The sequence below is a fragment of the Stegostoma tigrinum genome, chromosome 27 (genome assembly GCF_030684315.1).
Source record: "Stegostoma tigrinum isolate sSteTig4 chromosome 27, sSteTig4.hap1, whole genome shotgun sequence".
Taxonomy (NCBI): domain Eukaryota; kingdom Metazoa; phylum Chordata; class Chondrichthyes; order Orectolobiformes; family Stegostomatidae; genus Stegostoma; species Stegostoma tigrinum.
Genome location: NC_081380.1, coordinates 41,284,841 through 41,305,607, shown reverse-complemented (window position 1 = coordinate 41,305,607; position 20,767 = coordinate 41,284,841). Strand labels below are relative to the sequence as shown.

At 45.5% G+C, this 20,767-nt stretch overlaps 1 protein-coding gene across 1 annotated transcript in view; it reads right to left on the bottom strand.

Moving 5' to 3' along the window:
* dph1 (diphthamide biosynthesis 1) overlaps positions 1–20,767 on the bottom strand; it is a 685,989-nt gene that overhangs the window by 353,099 nt on the left and 312,123 nt on the right. The window contains exon 4 of the mRNA XM_059655332.1: positions 7,639–7,760. Within this exon, the coding sequence (XP_059511315.1) occupies positions 7,639–7,760 (122 nt within the window). The remainder of the gene's footprint in view (positions 1–7,638; positions 7,761–20,767) is intronic.

The following is a 20,767-nucleotide window of genomic DNA, read 5'->3' as shown; positions in this document are numbered from 1 at the left end:
TGCTTCTCCCCCCGTAGATGCTGCCAGACTGGCTGAGATCCCCCAGCAGTTTCCGCCTTTGTTTCAGCATCTGCAGGACTTTTACTACAATTTTTAGTGAGAAGTGTCTTGTTCAAACTGTAAGGAAATTCCTACAACTGCCACCTTTTCAGCTGGTTTGGATTTTCCTTTAAGTGTCAGTTATTCCAATCACTTTTGTTTCAACTTTCTTTTTACTTTCAGTCTTTTATGCGCTGTTTGCTGTTCTTTCACGTCCTCATGCATTTCTTCAAGTTGGATTAGAAAAGGAACGTGAGTGGGGAAGGGAGATACAGGAAACAGAAAAGTAACTGCTGAGGAAGGGCAGAACCATTCCTGCACCTTAATAAAATGGATTGTTTAAATCAATATATGTTCGATGTGAATGGTTTCCTGTTCTGTGTGTGGGTTGATGGAAGGACTTGGTGCAGTACAGGTTGCAGTGTTCCACTGACAAAACGTCAACGACCGAGGCTGGATTTTCAAAGTAGAGATTGGACCTTGACACCCAGTTGAATTCCGGGGAGGTGACGGCCTAGTGGTATCATCGCTAGAAGATAAATCCAGAGACGCAGGTTCCAATCCTGCCACGAATCCAACTAAAACAAATTCTTAGATTGATCATCTAATGATGATCATGAGCCTCTTGTTGATTGTGGGGAGAAAAACCATCATGCCCTTTAGGGAAAGGAACTGCCATCCTGACCTGGTCTGCCCTACATGTGACTTCAGACCCAGAGCAATGTTGATTAGATTAGACTAGATTCCCTACAGTGTGGAAACAGGCCATTTGGCCCAACAAGTCCACACCACCCCTTGCAACATCCCACCCAGGTCCATTCCCCTAAACCCACCTCAACTACAGATCCTTGAACACTACGGGCAATTTAGCATGGCCAATCCACGTAGCCTGCACATCTTTAGACTGTGGGAGGAAACTGGAGCACCCGGAGGAAACCCCTGCAGACACGGGGAGAACATGCAAACTCCGCACAGACAGTCGCCTGAGGCTGGAATAAAACCCAGGTCCCTGGTGCTGTGAGGCTGCAGTGCTAACCACTGAGCCACCGTATTGCCCCTTAGGTTGACTTTAAAACTCCCTCTGGGCAGTTAGGGATGGGCAATAAACATAGGCCTGGCCAATGCCATCCACTTTCAATGAATGAATTAAAAATAAGCTCCATGGCTGAACTGTCCTCATGGAATAACCTATCCTGCTGGTTCAGCAGGAAGCAAATTCTGTGCCAACAAGTGGCATCAAGCGTCTCTGCTGTGATGGGGCACAGGCAGACAGTGGCAATGTTGGGGGCTGTTAACACTGCCCCTCCCAAGGGAAAGCAGGCAACTCCCCACAAAACACTAGTGACTGACAAGGAGGAGGCTAAGGCAATGAGTGTGTCCTGGCTCAGGTCACTCGATGGCCCAATAACTTCTACTCTCACAGGAAGGCACCTTCCTTTTGGCAGGATGGTCAATATGACAGCTATACAGTGGGTCCACCAAAGGCACATGTAATCATTTTGCCATTCCTCAACAAGTTCCAAAAGCAACTGAACAGGCCATTAACTGGAGCCCCTCTACCCATCACCCACCAGCATTTCCTAAATCTGAAACCATCCAGCAGGTTTTGTGCCCCAGAGACCACCTCAGAGACCACTGCCTACAGCAGGTCCCAGCCCTGCAGACGTGAGAAAATCCACCTGATTACCTCTAGTTCACTCTCTGCAGAGGATGCCTGACCTGCATGTTCTGTTCATATCTTATTGTCCTTCTTTCACTTTTCCACAGTCAATCTTACCTGGGAGGCTAGCAGTTAGTCCTGCTTACACTTTGATCCAACAAGGAAGAACAGAATACACCTCGTCCTGAGGGAGTAGGGTCCGGTTTTTGTCAGCAGAATAGAACAGCAGAATGTTCTTGAACAGCTCAGAGGCACCTGAGCAGAACAGACAGGAAGAAAGTGTCTCTCTGTGGGTCTTTCCAACCAACAAAGTCCTTTCTGAAAAAATACCACTCTCAATTTGTGCATGGGAAGATCCGACAACAAGATAACAGGGTGGCTGTAGTCATGAGTAAGAACTAAATCCTGGGCCTGGGGCTTTGGGCTGGGCTCTCCTGCTGGGGAATGGCAATGAAGGCTCTCCTTCATTCATGAGATGTGGGCCTCGCTGGCTGGGCCCAGCATTCATTACTCATCCCTAACTACCCTCAAGATGGTGGTGGTGAGCTGCCTTTTGGGACTGCTGCAGTGCGTTTCCTGTAGGTATACACACACAGTGTTGACATGGAAGAAATTACAGAATCTTTACCCAGCGACAGTGAAGCTCCGTCTGCCAGAACAGTTAAATCATTGTCACTCTTTTCAGATGCCGCGGGACTTACGCTGTATATTTCCAGAATGTTCTGCTTTTATTGCAGAGTTTTTCCTTTTGTTATTAGACTGTCTACTGTCTGATCCATACTCTAATTCCCCTTCATTTTTGATTTGTTTCTGGTATAACCATCAAAGCAGTAGCTACTTGTCAGTGCAGTAGATGTAAATTCATGAGCAGTGGGGAGCACTAAGAAAATCTAAGGATGCAGGCACATGAAGAATACACTGGATTGTCAAGGCTCTTTACACAACTTCACCGACACAAAGATTACATTTCTGTGACAGTTCTCATGCTGTGGCTAATCAAGCTGGTGAAAAGCTAATTTGTTTCGTAGGTTAACTCGCCCATATGTCTAATACTCTCAGAGCCAGCCAACTAATGCAGTGTAGAATTGCCAAAGTCAGTGTAGCATGTTTCACCCAATAATTCTGGCAATTGTAACCACACGGAATTTATTTTTGAGGAATCATATTGTGCTCAACACTGCAGATAGCTGTCTGGGTAATTCACAGAGGCTATGCAGAGGCAATTGTGGCTTATATAAAAACAAACATACACTTACATGTCCTGGTATATCCACACACACTGACATACAGGGGGTTCTGATAATAACACGATAGTTGCGTTCCTGCGCAACATTGCGTCATAGAAATAACAGGGGCCTACGGGAAAAACGGGGCTAGGGCAAACTGCCAAAAAAAGTCACTCAAAAACTTAACACGAAGGATAGTACAGTTTGAATAAATGCTTAATTGTTATCTAATAGCAGTATAAATGTAAATTTAACACCTTAACTTGAAAAAAACGTCAAGATGACTTGATGGGGGAGGAGGTTTGGAGGTTGCTCTGTTGTTAATGCAGGGGCTGAGGGTCATCATCTCCTTCAGGTGCTGTTTTAGTTGCAGGGTTCAGGCAAAAAATAGTTAATCCACAAGGGGATGACTGTGGGTCATTGTTTTCTGACTGTTTCTTGGGGAGTTGGCTTTAAAAGGACATCCAAATTTTGCTGCTTTGCCATTTTTCTTCTTTCATGAAGAAGCCGCTCATTGGATGTCAAACAAAATCTTATTTCATGAACTGCTACCCTCTACATTCTGCTTTGTAAACATTGTCCTCTAAGAGATGCAACTGCTTCTCAATTTCCTTCAGGAGAGAAGACAAAACAGAAGTGGAAAGCTCTTGTGATGCTGTATCCTGGACTTCATCTTCTTCATCTCCAGCTTTCCTTACCCCTCAGCGACAAGTTGTTGTAGATCAGCTACAGAGACATCCTCACAGTGTGTCTCAAGCAGCTCTTCAACATCCTCACTCTGTACTTCCTTCAAATCCAACTTACTTTGCAAGATCAACGCAATGTTCGTTGATTCTTGGGAGCCCCTCTGATAGATGAAAGGCTTTAAAATCTTGAAAATAATCTGGGAGAAGCTTCTGCCAAACTGCACACCAGCAAGCCTGACTGACATCAGCCCAGGCCTCCACAATAATGTCAATTGCATTCTTGATGTTAAAGATCTTCCAGAATTGAACAACACTGTCCTTATCTCCCTCAGCGGCTGCAATCAGCCTCTTAAATGTGCACCTTAAATAACAAGCTTTAAGAGCTGCTATTACACCCTGGTCCATGGGTTGAAGGAGTGAGGTTGTGTTTTGGTGTAGAAAGAGTACTGTCATGTTTTCAGAACGCTCACCAATGGTGGGGAGGATGGCTTGGCACATTATCCAGGATGAGGAGAATCTTGAAATCCAAATTTTTTTCCTGCAATACTTTCTAAAAACATCTTCTGAAACATCAACAATAAGGCCATTGATAGAATCATGTTATAGCCAACACAAGTTCATGTTTTAGAAAAGCATTCCCCTATTCGTCAGTCACGTTATAGCTCATTCACATTGCTGGAACATGTGTTATAGCAGAAACCCCTGTACACATCTATACACACTGACACGCTGACAAATGCATGCAACATACTGACCTACACACAGATATTTACACACACCGACATACATATACAGATTGATACTGACATTAACAGACATATTAGCAAACATATATAACATACTGACCTACACACACACACACACACACACACACACACACACAGTCACTAACATATACACACACTGATACTGACATATACAAGACAACTGACACACTAGCATACACAGTGGCACACTCACAAATTTACACCACGTGCTAACATACACACAGATGCCCACTAAGAAATGTGCACACATTAATGCATACGGACATACACTGATGCATGTACACATGCTGGTGTTGTGTATGCTGATCTATTGGCGAACACATATTGACAAGCACAGGGAAATTTCCACGTGCTTGCATACACACCGACGTCTACGTAGAGTGACATGCTCTGAATATATACTTACATAAACACATACTCACTTGATACACCCTGACATAGCTATTCCATATCCTTGGCTAGCTATATGTGAGATATCTAAAACATAACTTTGTATAAAATGTACACAGATGTCATTAGGTTCCATCTTTCCCCCAATGCAACTCGAATGACCGACTAAGCTAATTCTTTGCTGCCCTTTCCCTAAAACCGCACCGATTTTTCTCATTCTTATGATTAAACTGTCTGCAGTAGATATGTGCAGTGAGACAGCACACACATTACATATCGGATCTGCGTAACCTCTCTCTGAAAGAGTGATCCATTTAGTTTCAAACTGCTGCCCTTTCCCCGTAACCTTTTCACTTTATCTACTTAAAAGCTTTTAGAGATTGTGCTCCAGCAGTTGCTGGCCACTCATCTGTGGTCTGACAATCCTCTGGATAAAACTATTTCCTCGAACATTTTTGCACTCCTTCCTGGAAGCTGGACATCACTGGTAATGATACTATGGGAGGAGCAGGAGGATGAGTTAACAGTGATCAAAAGATGGGGAGCAGCTCTCCCAGCCAATGCTAGAGGGACACCTCAGTCCTGAGCCAGTTCCTACGGGAAGGTGCTGTCTCCAGTCAAGATCTGCACCTTGGCAGTCCTGGGCTCAAATCAATTTTATCCAGCTATTTTCTACATTTTTGAGAAAGTTACGTGAAGAAAATAAACCTCTTCTGTCTTACATAACAACAACCTGCCTTTATATAGCGCTGTTAACATTCAAAATGCCCCAGACCTCTTCAAGAGAACATCTTCTGTCAAAACTTAGTTTTGAGCCACAGAAGGAGCTATTAGAAAGGTCGAGAGTATTTCAGAACATATAGCCCAGGTAGCTGAAGGTGTGGCCATTGATGGTGAAGTGATTAAGTTTTCAGGTGTACAACAGGTCAGAAACAAGGCTACTTTGGAGGGTTGTTGGGTTGGAGGAGATTATAGCAACACAGGAGTCACATTGTGAGGTGACGGAGCAAGTTAAACAAATGGTTTTGATTTTATCATCAAAGTGATCCTCAGAAGGGAGTTAATGTAGGTTGATAAGAACAGGAGTGATGGATGAATGGGACTTGGCCGCAGTCAGAAGACAGGCAGTAGGAGTATAGATGAGCTCAAGTTTACAGACAATGGAAGATGGTCTGGCCTATGTTGGAATAGCAAAGTCTGCTGGTAACAAAAGTGTAGAAGACGAGGGCTTCAGCAGTACGTGAGTTGAGACAGTGGCAGAGATAGACACTGCTGTGGAGATGGAAGTAGATGAAGGTTACGATGAGAGTGCCTGGATAAATTAAGCATGTTTTTCTGCAGGACCAGTGACTGCCAGCTCTGTTACAAACAGTGGAAAAGATGACTTCCGATGGCATCGGCCACCTGGCTCAACTTTACCAACCTCGATCACAGCTTGAGACTGTTCTCAAATCCTGTAACAGCTCTGCTTCTTAAAATGTCATTGCGTTTCTCCTTGGTCTTCTTGCCTTAGCCACCCCCTAAATTTTACCAAACATGACAAAATGCTCTGGTTTCTCTCTTCTAAACAAGCGCCCAAAGAACTGTCGTTGACTCTTGTGGTGGGCATCTGTAATCTATCCTTTGGTGTGCCACCCTCCTCAAAACTTCTTTATCAGTTGAATGCGTTGTCCAAGTAATCCTCTCAGAAGCTACATCTCTGTTGACTTTAAATTGCCTTCCATTTCCAATCATGATGGCTTATTCAATGCAACATTACCACATCCGGTTGCTTCTGCAATTCTTATTGGTCCCAGTTCCAGCGATATAACCCGGCATAGATTCCACTCCACCGCAACTCTGCCATGTCTTACTGTGAGTGACTGCAGATCCATCACAGATCCACAACACCAATCAGATCACTTCCTGCCAGAAGGGGGTGGGGAAGAACACACAGTTGCGCAACATGCAGTCCATTTAATTTGCCAACTAAATTATTAAGTAAGCCCTTGCCGGGGGAATGAATTCTTGACCAAGCTGAACATTTCCCGGCAAGAACATCTGTATGCCAACTGCGGATCACACTTTCTGAATCCCGAGGCATTTCTGCACAGCACGTAGCTCCCATTAAATATCGATTGAAACCAAAAAGCAATGTGCCTACTGGAAAATTAAAGAGCTTGCAAATTTTATACAGATTCAACATATATGTATATCGAGAGAAAATACATGTAAGTAAATATCCATTGTATTTTTCTCATTCTCTGGGTACCCCAAAGCCATTTTCTGAGATGCATCCATGCAGGCACAGATAGCAATATCCCTTAGGCAGCAGTGAGATAAATGGCCGGATCCTCTACTTTTTATGGTACTGTCAATGGAGCACGGTCTGAAGTCTAGTCAGTGTTGTAATGTTGGGACTCCATCAACCAATTTACAAACAGTAATCTCCTCATTTGGATTTCTTCTTTCAGATTTTGACTGAGGGGTATGTATTTATCAGCCCACCATGAATAACTCTCCTGCTCTTCTGCAAAACAGTGCCATGCGAGCCACTCAAGCAGAAAGACAGGGCCTCATCTGAATGATGGCATCTCCACCAGGGCAGCACTCCCTCAGTACTGCACTGGAGTGGGAGCTGAACCTGGAACCCTGAGGCAGAGAGGACATCCCGAGTGCTACCAAGTGAGCCATGGCTGAAACCCATTCAGAAATCTGGGCTAGCCAAACAAAAAAAATCCAAAAGATAATCAACAGATTCCCAATTAAATTATAAAGTTATCAATGTCTGGAAGGCAGGCAGTACCCTGTAATGTTCATTTATATCTGGGCCAATACTTGTATTGAGAAGTGCCTTGCGACTAGGTAAATAGAAGGAAGGTGATACAGACCGAGACAGCTGTGGCCATAATGCACCAGGAAGTCAGCTCCAAGGGCTTTGGCTGTGAAATCATCCACGCAGCATGCTCCATAGGTTACATCACCCATTATCAGGGTGTCAGCTCCCGTGAACCTGCAAAACAAGCCTGAGAGTTACATATCACATTGACAGACACTTCTCTGAGTTTCTGCACAAAGTTCCTGTAATCCTTACCAATAGGGAACTGCTTCAATCCCAGATACTTCACCAAGGACAAGACAAGGACAACTTTAGTTCGGAGCTAAGTATCAGGGACCTTCAGTTCAGGAACAAGGGAGGAGGCCATTCAGCCTCTTGATTCTGTTCTGTCATTGAATTGGCAGATCATGACCAATCTCCACATCAATCTCAATTTTCCCACCTTTGATCCATAACCTTGACATCCTTAACCAACAAAAAAATGATCAATCTCAATCCTTAAAATTCCAGTTGATTTCTCTGTATCCACAGGCTTTTGTTATGGGCCAAGGATGTCTGAAAATTCAACTGCCCTTTGTGTGAAGAAGCACTTCCTGACTTCACCTTTGACAGGTTTAGCATCACCTTGAGGACTACAGGAGATGAGCACGGTCTAGTTCAAACAGATTGGGCTTTGATGGTGGGAGAGAGGTTGTGAAGTGAATCACGGAAACAGTTTTAAAGTAAAGAGGGAAATGATGACTGCTGATACACGTAGCCGCAGCATAAAGGGGGATGTGGAAGAAGCATGCAGTAGAGCCAGGCAACTGTAGAGTGTCTCCTGGATGTAGGGTTGGAGATGTAGGAATACAAAGGGGAATTCGAGTGTCCCAGAGTTTGAGGAACATGAGGCAGCAATTCAGCACCTCAAGTCTCCCCAACCATTCAACATGATCATGACCAATCTGCACGTAATTCCACCCATTTGACTTTGTCCAGCTGCCTTGACCCATAAAAATCTACAGATTACAGATCTGAAATAAATAGTTGAGCCAGCATCCATTGTGTTTCGTAGATGAAAGCTTGACACTTGAAGGAAAAGGTAGGAAAGTGGAATTTAGGATGTTCAGATCAGTCAAGCTCTTATTTAATGGTGGAGCAGGTTTGATGGGTTGAATGGCCTACTTTGTCTACCCTCATACCTTTTGGCTTCAACCATGTTTTACATGAAGAAATTTTTTCTAACTTCTCTCCCGAATGAACAACTGATTTTCACATTTTGTCATCCCTGTTCCACATCTCCTCTACCTGGAGAAAGTGTTCCTCTCCATCCACCCTATCAAGGACTCTCAAGATCCAAAAAAAAACTCCATCAAATCAGAGATCATGGGAACTGCAGATGCTGGAGAGTCCAAGATAACAAAGTGTGGAGCTGGATGAACACAGGAGGCCAAACAGCATCTCAGGAGCACAAAAGCTGACGTTTCGGGCCTAGACCCTTCATTGGAGAGGGGGATGGGGAGAGGGTTCTGAAATAAATAGGGAGAGAGGGCGAGGCAGGCCGAAGATGGATGGAGGAGAAGATAGGTGGAGAGGAAAGTATAGGTGGGGAAGTGGGGAGGAGATAGGTCAGTCCGGGGGTGATGGACAGGTCAAGGAGGCAGGATGAGGTTGGTAGGTGGGAAATGGAGGTGCGGCTTGAGGTGGGAGGAAGGGATGGGTGAGAGGGAGAACAGGTTAGGGAGGCGGGAGCGAGCTGGGCTGTTTTTGTGATGCAGTGGGGGAAGGGGAGATTTTGAAGCTTGTGAAGTCCACATTGATACCATTGGGCTACAGGGTTCCCAAGCAGAATATGAGTTGCTGTTCCTGCAACCATCGGGTGGCATCATTGTGGCACTGCAGGAGGCCCATGGTGGACATGTCGTCTGAGGAATGGGAGGGGGAGTTGAAATGGTTCACGACTGGGAGGTGCAGTTGTTTATTGCGAACCGAGCGGAGGTGTTCTGCAAAGCGGTCCCCAAGCCTCCGCTTGGTTTCCCCAATGTAGAGGAAGCCACACCGGGTACAATGGATACTACATTGGCAGATGTGCAGGTGAACATCTGCTTGATATGGAAAGTCATCTTGGGGCCTGGGATGGGGGTGAGGGAGGAGGTGTGGGGACAAGTGTAGCACTTCCTGCGGTTGCAGGGAAAGATGCCGGGTGTGGTGGGGTTGGAGGGGTGTCTGGAGTGGACAAGGGAGTCACGGAGAGAGTGGTCTCTCTGGAAGGCAGACAAGGGTGGGGATGGAAAAATGTCTTGGGTGGTGGGGTCGGATTGTAGATGGCAGAAGTGTCTGAGGATGATGCGTTGTATCCGGAGGTTGGTGGTGTGGTATGTGAGGACGAGGGGGATTCTCCTAGGGCGGTTATGGCGGAGGCGGGGTGTGAGGGATGTGGGGCGGGAAATGCGCGAGACACGGTCAAGGGCGTTCTTGACCACTGCGGGGGGGGGGGGGGGGGTGGGAGTGGCGGTCCTTGAAAAACGTGGCCATTCGGGGTGTGAGGGAGCGGAATGCCTCATCCTGGGAGCAGATGCGGCGGAGGCGAAGGAATTGGGAATAAGGGATGGAATTTTTGCAGGGGGGTGGGTGAGAGGAGGTGTATTCTGGGTAGCTGTGGGAGTTGGTGGGCTTGAAGTGGACATCAGTTTCTAGCTGGTTGCCTGAGATGGAGACAGAGAGGTCCAGGAAGGTGAGGGATGTCTTGGAGATGGCCCAGGTGAACTTGAGGTTGGGGTGCAATGTGTTGGTGAAGTGGATGAACTGTTCGAGCTCCTCTTGGGAGCAAGAGGCACCGCCGATACAGTAACGGAGGAAGAGGTGGGGTTTGGGGCCTGTGTAGGTGCAGAAGAGGGACTGTTCCACGTAACCTACAAACAGGCAGGCATATCTTGGGCCCATGCGGGTACCCATGGCCACCCCCTTTGTCCGTAGGAAGTGGGAGGAATCGAAAGAGAAGTTGTTGAGGTTGAGGACGAGTTCGGCTAGGCGGATGAGGGTGTCGGTGGAGGGGGACTGATCGGGCCTGTGGGACAGGAAGAAGTGGAGGGCCTGGAGGCCATCTGCATGAGGAATGCAGGTGTATAGAGACTAGACGTCCATGGTGAAAATGAGGTGTTGGGGACCAGGGAACTGGAAATTTTGGAGGAGGTGGAGGGCGCGGGTGGTGTCACGGACATAGGTGGGGAGTTCCTGGACCAAAGTGGAGAAAATGGAGCCCAGGTAGGTAGAGATGAGTTTGGTGGGGCAGGAGCACGCGGAGACAATAGGTCGACCAGGGCCGGCGGGTTTGTGGATTTTGGGAAGGAGATAGAAGTGGGCGGTGCGGGGTTGGGGAACAATGAGGTTGGAGGCTGTGAGTGGGAGGTCACCTGAGGTGATGAGGTCATGGATGGTATTGAAGATGATGGTTTGGTGCTCGGGGGTGGGGACATGATCGAGGGGGCGGTAGGAGGTGGTGTCGGAGAGTTGGCGTTTGGCCTCGGCGATGTAGACGTCAGTGCGCCATACTACCACTGCGCCTCCCTTGTCTGTGGGTTTGATGGTGAGGTTAGGGTTGGAGCGGAGGGCTGCCCATTCTGCGGGGGAGAGGTTGGAGTGGGTGAGAGGGGTGGAGAGGTTGAGGCAGTTTATGTCTCAATGGCAGTTGGAGATGAAGAGGTCAAGCGAGGGTAGGAGGCCTGGGGGTGGTGCCCAGGAGGAGGACTTGTGTTGGAGGCGGGAGAAGGGGTCAGTGGAGGGAGGGTTAGACTCCCGGTTAAAGAAGTAAGTGCGGAGGCGGAGGTGGCGAAAAAACTGCTCTCTGTCCAAACTCCATCAAATTACCCCTGATTCGATACTCCAGTGTCACTCTGATACTCTGGTGAATATGTAGTGATGGGGTAGGTCTGCATACACAGGAGTAACCAGGCTATGCAGCAACTTAAGCTCAAGGATCAGAATTTTGGAAGGTATTTGGGATTGTCAGAGGGAGGGTGCAGTACAGGTTGGCAAAGAGATGAGATGTACAAGGCGGGGGGAGAAAAAAATTGAGAAAAAAAACTGCGGATGCTGTAAATCATAAACATAAACAGAAATTGCTGGAAAAGCTCAGGAGGTCTGTCATCAGCTGTGGAGAGAAATCGGAGTTAATGTTTCAGGTGGAGTGACCCTCCCTCAGAAATCTGGTATTATGGATTGCGTAGTGTTTTGAGGAGGGATACTGAATGACTGCCTCGGTGAAGGGAATGAACACACAAGTGGGATTTACTGGCTGCAACCAGATCAAAGGGTTCCTTTTCAACTTTAACTTCAAGGTCACACCATATGAATTCAAAAACCTTTTCGAACACCTCCCCTTTTCTGCTACATTAAGACGAAGTTGAGATGTGAATCAATAATCGCTGGAAATTTGTGAAAGTCTCCTAATTCGATGATATGTACATGGAACCATGGATAGTGAGCAGTACTCATTGATATAGGAGCACAAGGATACCAGTCAGCCCCCTTGCCTCCCGACCATGCCACTAGATCATGGATGATCATCTATTGCAACCCACTATCTCACACATATTCTTAATTAATTGATTGATTAATTTATTGTCACGTGTACCGACGTACAATGAAAAGCTTTGTTTATGTGCAGTACAGAAAGATCACAGTAAGCAAGGATGTACAGATTAAAACAACTTAGACAGAGGTCCAGGTGACATTGCACAGGGCATGCCCTAGGCGAGGTCACATTAGCAAGATCAATCATTACTTGAAGCTACAGAGACCATTCATCAGTCTAATAACGGCTGGAAGAAGCTGTCCCTGAACCTGCCAGTGCGTGTTATGGCCAGTATGGGCCCAGACACTTTCCATGGTGCATCTGTAGAAATTGGTGAGGAGCCTCATGGACACGCCAAATTTCCTGAGCTGTCTGAGGAAGAAGTGGTGTGGTTGTGTCTTCTTGACTGTCAAATTTACATGGGAAGTCCAGGACAGCTCGTCGGTTATCGTCACTCCTGGGAACTCGACGCCGCCCACCCTCTCTACCTCAGCTCTATTGACGTAGGTGGGGGCATGTTCTCTCCTTTCTTTCTGAAGTCAATGATCAGTTCTTTAGTTTTGCCAACATTGAGAGAGAGAGAGAGAGAGAGACAGAGAGAGATAGAGAGAGAGAGAGAGAGAGAGAGAGAGAGGGAGAGAAGGAGAGAGGGAGAGAGAGGTAGCTTGTTTTCATGGTACCACATCACCAAGCCCTCTATCTCCTTCCTGCTTACTGAATCGTCGTTAGATATCCATCCTATCAATGTGGTGTAGTCAGTGAACTTGTGGATGGCGTTCATTTGGAATTTGGCAACACACTTGTGTGTATACAGGGAGAACGGTAGGGGGCTGAGGACACATCCATCGGGGCTCTAGTGTTGAGTGTTATAGTGGAGGAGGTGCAGTTACTTACCCTCACTGATTGTGGTCCAAGGGTCAGAAAGATGGCAATCCAGTTGCATAGGGCAGAACCGAGATCAAGGTGACAGAGTTTTGAGCTCAGTCTGGAGGGGATAATGGTGTTGAAGGCAGAGCAAGAGGTGACTCTTTAACATATAGAAATTCACAGACCTCCATCGTGAATCTGCTCAATGACTGAGCTTTCATGGACCCCTGAGGCAGAGGTCACTCTAACCTCTGAATAAGAAATTCCTTCTCATCTCAATCCTAAACTGCCTACCCCTCGCAGTGAGTCTGTGTCCCCTAGATCTGGATCTGCAACAGACCCTTTCTCCCTCCATCCCCCACCCTAATTCTCTGCTTCTACGGTGTCAAGTTCTAGAACGACGGGGTAAGCGGTCAACATTTATTCTTCTGAACTCTATGGAGAATTAAGGCCTGGTCAGACTATTCTCAGCCTTCTGAAGTTTTTTGTGTGTGTGTGTGTGTTGTGGGGGGGGGTCCCCTCTGTGGCTAACACATCCTTCCATTGGCGAGGAAGCCGAACTGGACACATTAATCCCATGGCAGTTTCACCAAGGCTCAACACAATTGCAGTTTGATCTCTTTAGCCTTTCATTCCAGAGGTTGTGCAAAGGGAGCTCAGGAACAACAGTGTGAACTTCTCGCTAAAATCTTCCTTCTGAACAATTACAGAGAGGATAGAGGCTGCAAGACAGGGTCACCCTGAGCTACTTCACGTTTACCATGTTTAGATGCTACAGTCTTTATTACGCTGAGAAGGTCACACCAAATATGCTGAGTGCGATTTACATATGGTAATTTAGCTAATTAGCAGCTGGACATTACCCTGAATTCAGAAATAATAGTTAGAACTGTCTCTCTGAAGCTTGCATTGCTTATCCACGTATTTGAAAGGTGAAAGCTCTAAAGGGATCATACTGCCAGTTACAGAAGCACATTGTTTATCCTGAGGACTCCTGCTTGGAGTCTAATATTGCTAAGCAGACAAATCCTGTAGTGAAACACCCCTCAACTCGAACAAACACCTCTTCAGTAAGCTTCAGTTATAACCTCAGCAAAACATGCCCCTCTTTTGAGCCACAGTGGTACATTCCTTCCTTCCTTCCTTCTCCCACCCCGGGAAGGTGTGGTTGGACAGTAAAACATCTAAAAGCCTTCTGACCAGGCTTTACATCCATCAAGTAAGCTCCTTCACCCAGTTTCAAATCTTGAAGGCTTTCTCAATATCCAACTCCTCCTTCTGAGCATGTTTAAACACTGAGATCCATTTAGAGTGATATCCTGGGAAAGAAAAGCAGACACTGCTTGTTTGCAAGTCTCATCCTTGTACCATGGCCTCACATCTCTACCTCTTTCTGCAAACCCATTCTGCTCCAAGCTTCAGGTCTCTTGGAGATCGCTGATTTTAAACAGTGGTCATGCCTTTAGCTGACTGGGCCCCGAGCTCTCAGATTCCTTTCTAGGCCTCCTCCTGCTTCCTTTACGACATCGGTCAGAGAGATATGTTTCATACTTAATGGCAGATTCCGCTCGACAATGCTCTTGCGAGGCACCTTGGGCCACTTCATGACATTTAAGGCAACTTCCCGCAGCTTTGGCATTTAACATAAACTGGGCCCAAAGGAACAGCTGCTCACAGTCTCCAGGCACAGGGTGGTTACTGTCACAGGTAAAATGTGTCTATGGCCACGAGGTTTGGGGTGTGACACTACCACGCACAGGGATGACACCTTTGCACGCTTTGGTGTCTTTGTCTATAGCATACAAGGCTATGGACCAAGTGCCAAACAGTGGGATGAAAATAAATGAAAGCTTGATGATTATCCCAGATAGAATGGACCAAAGGGCCCCTTTCCATGCTGTAAAAACTGTATGATATCAACATGGACCTCCCAATCAACAAACCCACAAGTAAAAATGGGCCAGAATCATCTGTGTTTGAGAGTATATTGAAACATTGATGAGAACAGTAAACCAAATCATGGTGTATTCTTGGCTAATCATTGTCTTGTATACTCCGGTATTTTGCAAAATTACTGTCAATATATTTCTTTTTAAATTAATCTCCCGTCCCAACCCGACGTTACTGAACAAAATGACATCTGGTATTGGTCAGCTAAAAACTGTACTGTCCAGTATAAAACTGGACCAGCCTTCTCCAGTCCCAATATCCTTATCTTTCTTTGGAAAGGCTTAGTTTTTTTTTATTTGTCAGTGGGATGTGGATATTGCTGGTTTGGCAAGCATTTATTGACTGTTCCTAACTGCCTCTTGTATTGAGTAATTTAGTACGGCAATTCCAGAGGACAATTAAGAGTCAACCACATTGCTATGGGCCTGGAGTCACAAGTAGGCCAGAATAGTAAGATGATATAATGGCTTTAAGAGATGTATTCTGTCCTCTTTTTCTGAAGACGGGTTGAGACAGAGATACAGAGGGGTCTGATCCAAGCCAATAATGTAAACAGCTTGTGAGGCTTTGGGGTTATTTTTTGAAAGTTGGAACTAGAGAAGCAGCCTGAATGGGTGGAGTCGGGCTCTCACTGAACCAGGGTTTTAGTTTAGCTTTCAGTAGTTGATGGGGTTTTGAAGTTGCTTTACATGTCTCTCTGTTACAGCAAAACACTTGAGTTCTCACTCTTTGCCAGAATTTCCTCTGAATGTCCTTTCCTCCTGGACTAGAGCAACATTGCATATGAGACAGTCTATTTTACTGAATTTGCCTTTGCCAAGGGAGCGTTTATAGGATGTTACTATCTTGGAACAAATGCTGTTGATTATTTAAATAATCCATTAATCTACTGAGTTTTCCAACAGAGTTACAGTTAGACTAATTCTTAGATAACAAGGAGTAGAGCTGGATGAACACAGTAGGTCAAGCAGCATCTGAGGAGCAGGAAAGCTGATGTTTCGGGTCTAGACCCTTCTTCAGAAGATTTGAAGCGCTCACTGTGGATCACTAGTGGCATCTACTCAACACTACGGCATGGAGAAACAACACAGAATTGGAATAACACAGTGTGGAGCTGGAGGAGTACAGCAGGCCAGGCAGCATCAGAAGAGCAGGAAAGTTGACGTTTCGGGTCAGGATCCTTTTTCAGAAAAAGGGTCCCAACCCAAAACGTTGACGTTCCTGCTCCTCTGATGCTGCCTGGCCTGCTGTGTTCCACCAGCTCCACACTGTGTTATCTCTGACTCCAGCGTCAGCAGTTCTTACTGCCTCTGAACTGGAATGGAAGTTTTTCACCTTCATGCCCTTGGCCATTGTAGGGTCGGGTGTTACATCTGTGATGTCCCTCCTGTCCTAGATTCTGGATTTCAACATTAATTTTTTAATATTTACCAGAGTAGCGGATTCGTTCATCCCTGCTGAGCACTGATTACTGGCTCCTGTTATAATTCCTAAAGCAAACTGGTTTGAGTTTGGGTTCAGAGTATTTACCAAGACTCTGCACTTTCCAGCTAAACTTGTACAGTACAAATAAGGCAGCGCTTTCTAGGCTCTGTGTGCGTGTGCCTGGAATGGCTGTTAGATTACAATTATCCAACTGCCTGAAGGGGCTTTACACTCCATTAATGCCGAACTGAGGCAGACATACTAACTGCTAACATTTCTGTTTCACCAGTGCCTCAAAGCAATTCAAGGTTGGAAAAAGAGAACAGCACTGGCAGAACCAGAGAGGCAGAGATGAGGAGACTGGCAGAAAGTGAAAGGGGAGACAATGAGAAAGAAAGAGAGAAGTGCACACAATGAGGGGAAGAGGAGACACCGAAACAGCGATATGAAAACAGGTACAAGTAGGCAGGGAGTGCGCTGGAGGAAAGTGAGACATTGATGGAAAGGCAGGAGAAAAAATGCTGTAGAGTGTATGATAAAGATGCAGATACAAAAAGAGTGAGAAAGAAGACTGAGAGAAACACACAGCACAGAAAGGAAGAAGAAGGATGGAGGAAGTGAGAGGGAGTTATAAAGACAGAAGGCAGAATAGAGAAACAGTCAAGCACAAAAACAAGCCCTTCAGCCCTCCATGTCCATGCTGACCATGAGCCATTCTAAACTGCCTGACTTGGCCCATTTCCCTCTATTCTCTGCTTGTTCATGTTTCTGTCTAAATGTCTCTTAGATGTGGCTATCGTTATGGCTTCTATCACCTCGCCAGCAGGCTGTTCCAGGCATCTACCATACTCTGTGTAGATAAACATTCCTTGCACATCTCCCTCTCACCTTAAACTTACACCCCCTGTTATATGACATTTCTACCCTCAGAAACAGAATCTGACTACCCACCCTAGCTCATGCTTCTCATAATTTTATACATTTCTATCTCATTGCCCCGCAGCCTCTGATGCTGTAGCAAAAACAATCCAAATTTGTCCAACCTCTCCTTACAGCTAAAAGACTTCAATCCAGGCCGCATCCTAGTAAACCTCTCCAAAGCCTCCACATCCTTCCTGCAGTGTGGAGACCAGAACAGCACATAATACTCCAATTGTGGCCTAACTAAAATTTTATACAGCTGCAACATGCCTTATCAACTTTTATACTCAATGCCCCGACCAATGAAGGGAAATGTGCCAAATGCCTCCTTTACCACTTTATCCACTTGTGTTACCACTTTCAGTGAGCTACAGACTTGTACCCCAAGCTCCATCTGTATATCAATGATGCTAAGGGTTCAGACATCTACTGTATACTTTTCTTCTGCCTTTGAGACCCCAAAATGCATCATTAGATGTGACAGGATTAAACTCCATCTGCTATTTCTCTGCTCAGTTTTCCGACTGATCACTATCCAGCCATAAACCTTTGTCACTATGCACTATGTAACTAATTTTCATGTCATCTGCAAACTTACTAATTAGATTAGTTACATTTTCATCTGGATCATTTATATAAATCAGAAACAACAGAGAGCCCAGCACTCAGTGACAGTAAGAACCGTAGATGCTGGAGTCAGAGTTAACACAGCGTGGAGCTGGAGGAACACAGCAGGCCAGGCAGCATCAGAGCAGGAAAGTTGTCATGCTACATTCAACAGCCATGTTGCACTGACCTTGCTGCTGTCTGTTAAGAGATAACAATGTATCTTACCTTGCGTTCATGTCATTAACTAGTCTTAAGTAATATAACCCAGATCTTCCTATTATCTAATTAATTACTTCGTGTTACTCACCTATATAACTTTTCTGTCAACAACTTATTAATGGTTAATCTTTATCAGTGAATATGATTGAGTCCTGTAAAACAATATTACAAGCAGCAAATTCACCCAAAGAAAATCTCAGTGGAATCAGCAACAACTCTGTCTCTGGCTTGCTGCATGTTCCAGCGAAGCTCAATGCAAGCTGGAAGAACAACACCTCATTTTCCACATGGGGACCCTGCAGTCCTCTGGACTCAATATTGAGATCAATAATTTTAGGGCCTGAACTTATGTCCTGTTCTGGACACCTCATTATAAGAAAGATGTGGAAGCTTTAAAGGGGGTGCAGAAGAGATTTACCAGGATGCAGCCTGGACTGGAGGGCAGGTCTTATGAGGAAATATTGGGGGAGCTAGGGCTTTTTTCTTTGGAGCGAAGAATGAGAGGTGACTTGATAGAGGTTTACAAGATTGATGAGAGCCATAGATCAAGTGGATAGTCAGAGACTTTTTCCAGGGTCGAAATGACTATTACAAGGGGGCATAATTTTAAGGTAATTGGAGAAAGGTATAGGGGAGATGTCAGAGGTAGGTTCTTTACACAACAAGTGTTGGGTATGTGAAATGTGTTGCTGGTAGTGGTAGTGGAGTCAGATACTTTTGAGACTTCTGAGCGACTGTTGGATAGGCACATAGGCACATAATAGGTCGGCACAACATCGTGGGCTGAAGGGCCTGTACTGTGCTGTATTGTTCTATGTTCTATGTTCTATTTCTTACAACATGCGTACTTATAGCTCTGCACCATAAGACCATAAGAAATAGGAACAGGAGTAGACCATTCAGACCCTTGAGCCTGCTCCATCATTCGAGAGGACTATGGCTGATCTAACATTCCTTACATTAACTTTCCTACCCTTTCCCCATAACCCTTGTTACTATCACAGGTCAAGAATCTATCTCAGCCTTAAACATGCACAAGGAGTTCCAAAGATACAGGTTCATGAGATCATGAGCGGCATGGACAGGGTAAATAGTCAAGGTTTTTTCCCCTAGGGTGGAGAAACCTAAAACTACAGGACACAGGTTTAAGGCGAGAGGGAAAAGTTTTAAAAGGGACCGAATGGACAACTTCTTCATGCAGAGGGTGGTGCGTGAATGGAATGAGCTGCCAGAGGAAGTGATGGAGGCTGGTACCATTACAACATTTAAAAGGCATCTGGATGGTATATGATTAGGAAGGGTTTAGAGGGATATGGGCCAAATGCTGGCAATTAGGCCTAGATTTATTTAGGATACCTGGTCAGCATGGACAAGTTGGACCAAAGGGTCTAGGGTTTCCACGGTGTACATCTCTATATCTTTACCACGCTCAACTTTATAAGAGAAGAAATTCCTCCTCACCTCACTCTTAAATTGGCAGCACTTTAATCTGATAATATGTCCAATGGCCCTAGACTCTCGCGTGAGGGTAAATGTCTTCTCAGTACCTCACTTAGTCTCTTAGGAATCCAGTATGTTTCAATGAGGTCACCTCTTATTCTCCTAGGAGAGGGTTCAGGAGAGATTTACCAGGATGGTGCCTGGAATAGAAGCTTTGAGTTGCCGAGAGAGGCTGGCTAGGCTGGGCCTTTTGTCACTGGAGTGTAGGAAATTGAAGGGGTGACCTAACAGAGATTTATAAAATCATGAGGGGCACAGATAAGGTGAATAGCAAGGGTATTTTCCCCTTCGGGTGGGAGGGCTCAAAACTAGGGGGCTTATTTTTAATGCGATAGGGGTAACATTTGAAAAGAGGCCTGAGGGGTAACTATTTTACAGAGTGTAGTTGGTCTGTGGAATGAACTCCCAGAGAAATGGTGGATGCAGTACTGTTACAATGTTTAAAAGATTTTGGATATGTACATGAACAGGAAGGATTTGGAGGGATATGGGCCAGGAGCAGGCAGGTGGGACTAGTTTGGTTTGGGAATATGGTTGACATGGACTAAATCGGCCATGGGTCTGTTTCCATGCTGAATGACTCTATGACTCCGGGTCTCAACCTGTTCAACCTTTGCTGACAAGACAATCCCATTCTAGCGTGGTCCACCCTTCACCACCCTGTGGAGTGGCCTAGCTAGCAACACAACAGTATCAAGGTGACGGCCACACAGCACTACTTTAGTTGGATAATCAATACCAACCTCACCAGTAATGCCCACAGTCCAAGAACACATTAATAAGGAAGCAGACTCATTTCAGGAGTGGTAACTGAAACCTTGAACTGTATTTTACATTCAGCACCATTGCTGTTCATCCAAACCTCTCACTCCATTCTAAGGTGTGGACCCGAACAACTCTACCTCCCTGTCAGTCAGATCACCATTATGTATAAATTCTGGTATAATCTACACAATCTGAAGCTACTTAAAATTCACACCATGTATTACTGAACAACAAAATCATAGTGATTTTAATCAGGTTAGTTGGATTGAACCAAAATACATAAACAGAGAAAGGATAGGATTTAGAAAGTAAAACTGAAAACGATGAAAACCAGACAATAGCAGTGAGACAGATATAGCCAGAGAGAAACAGG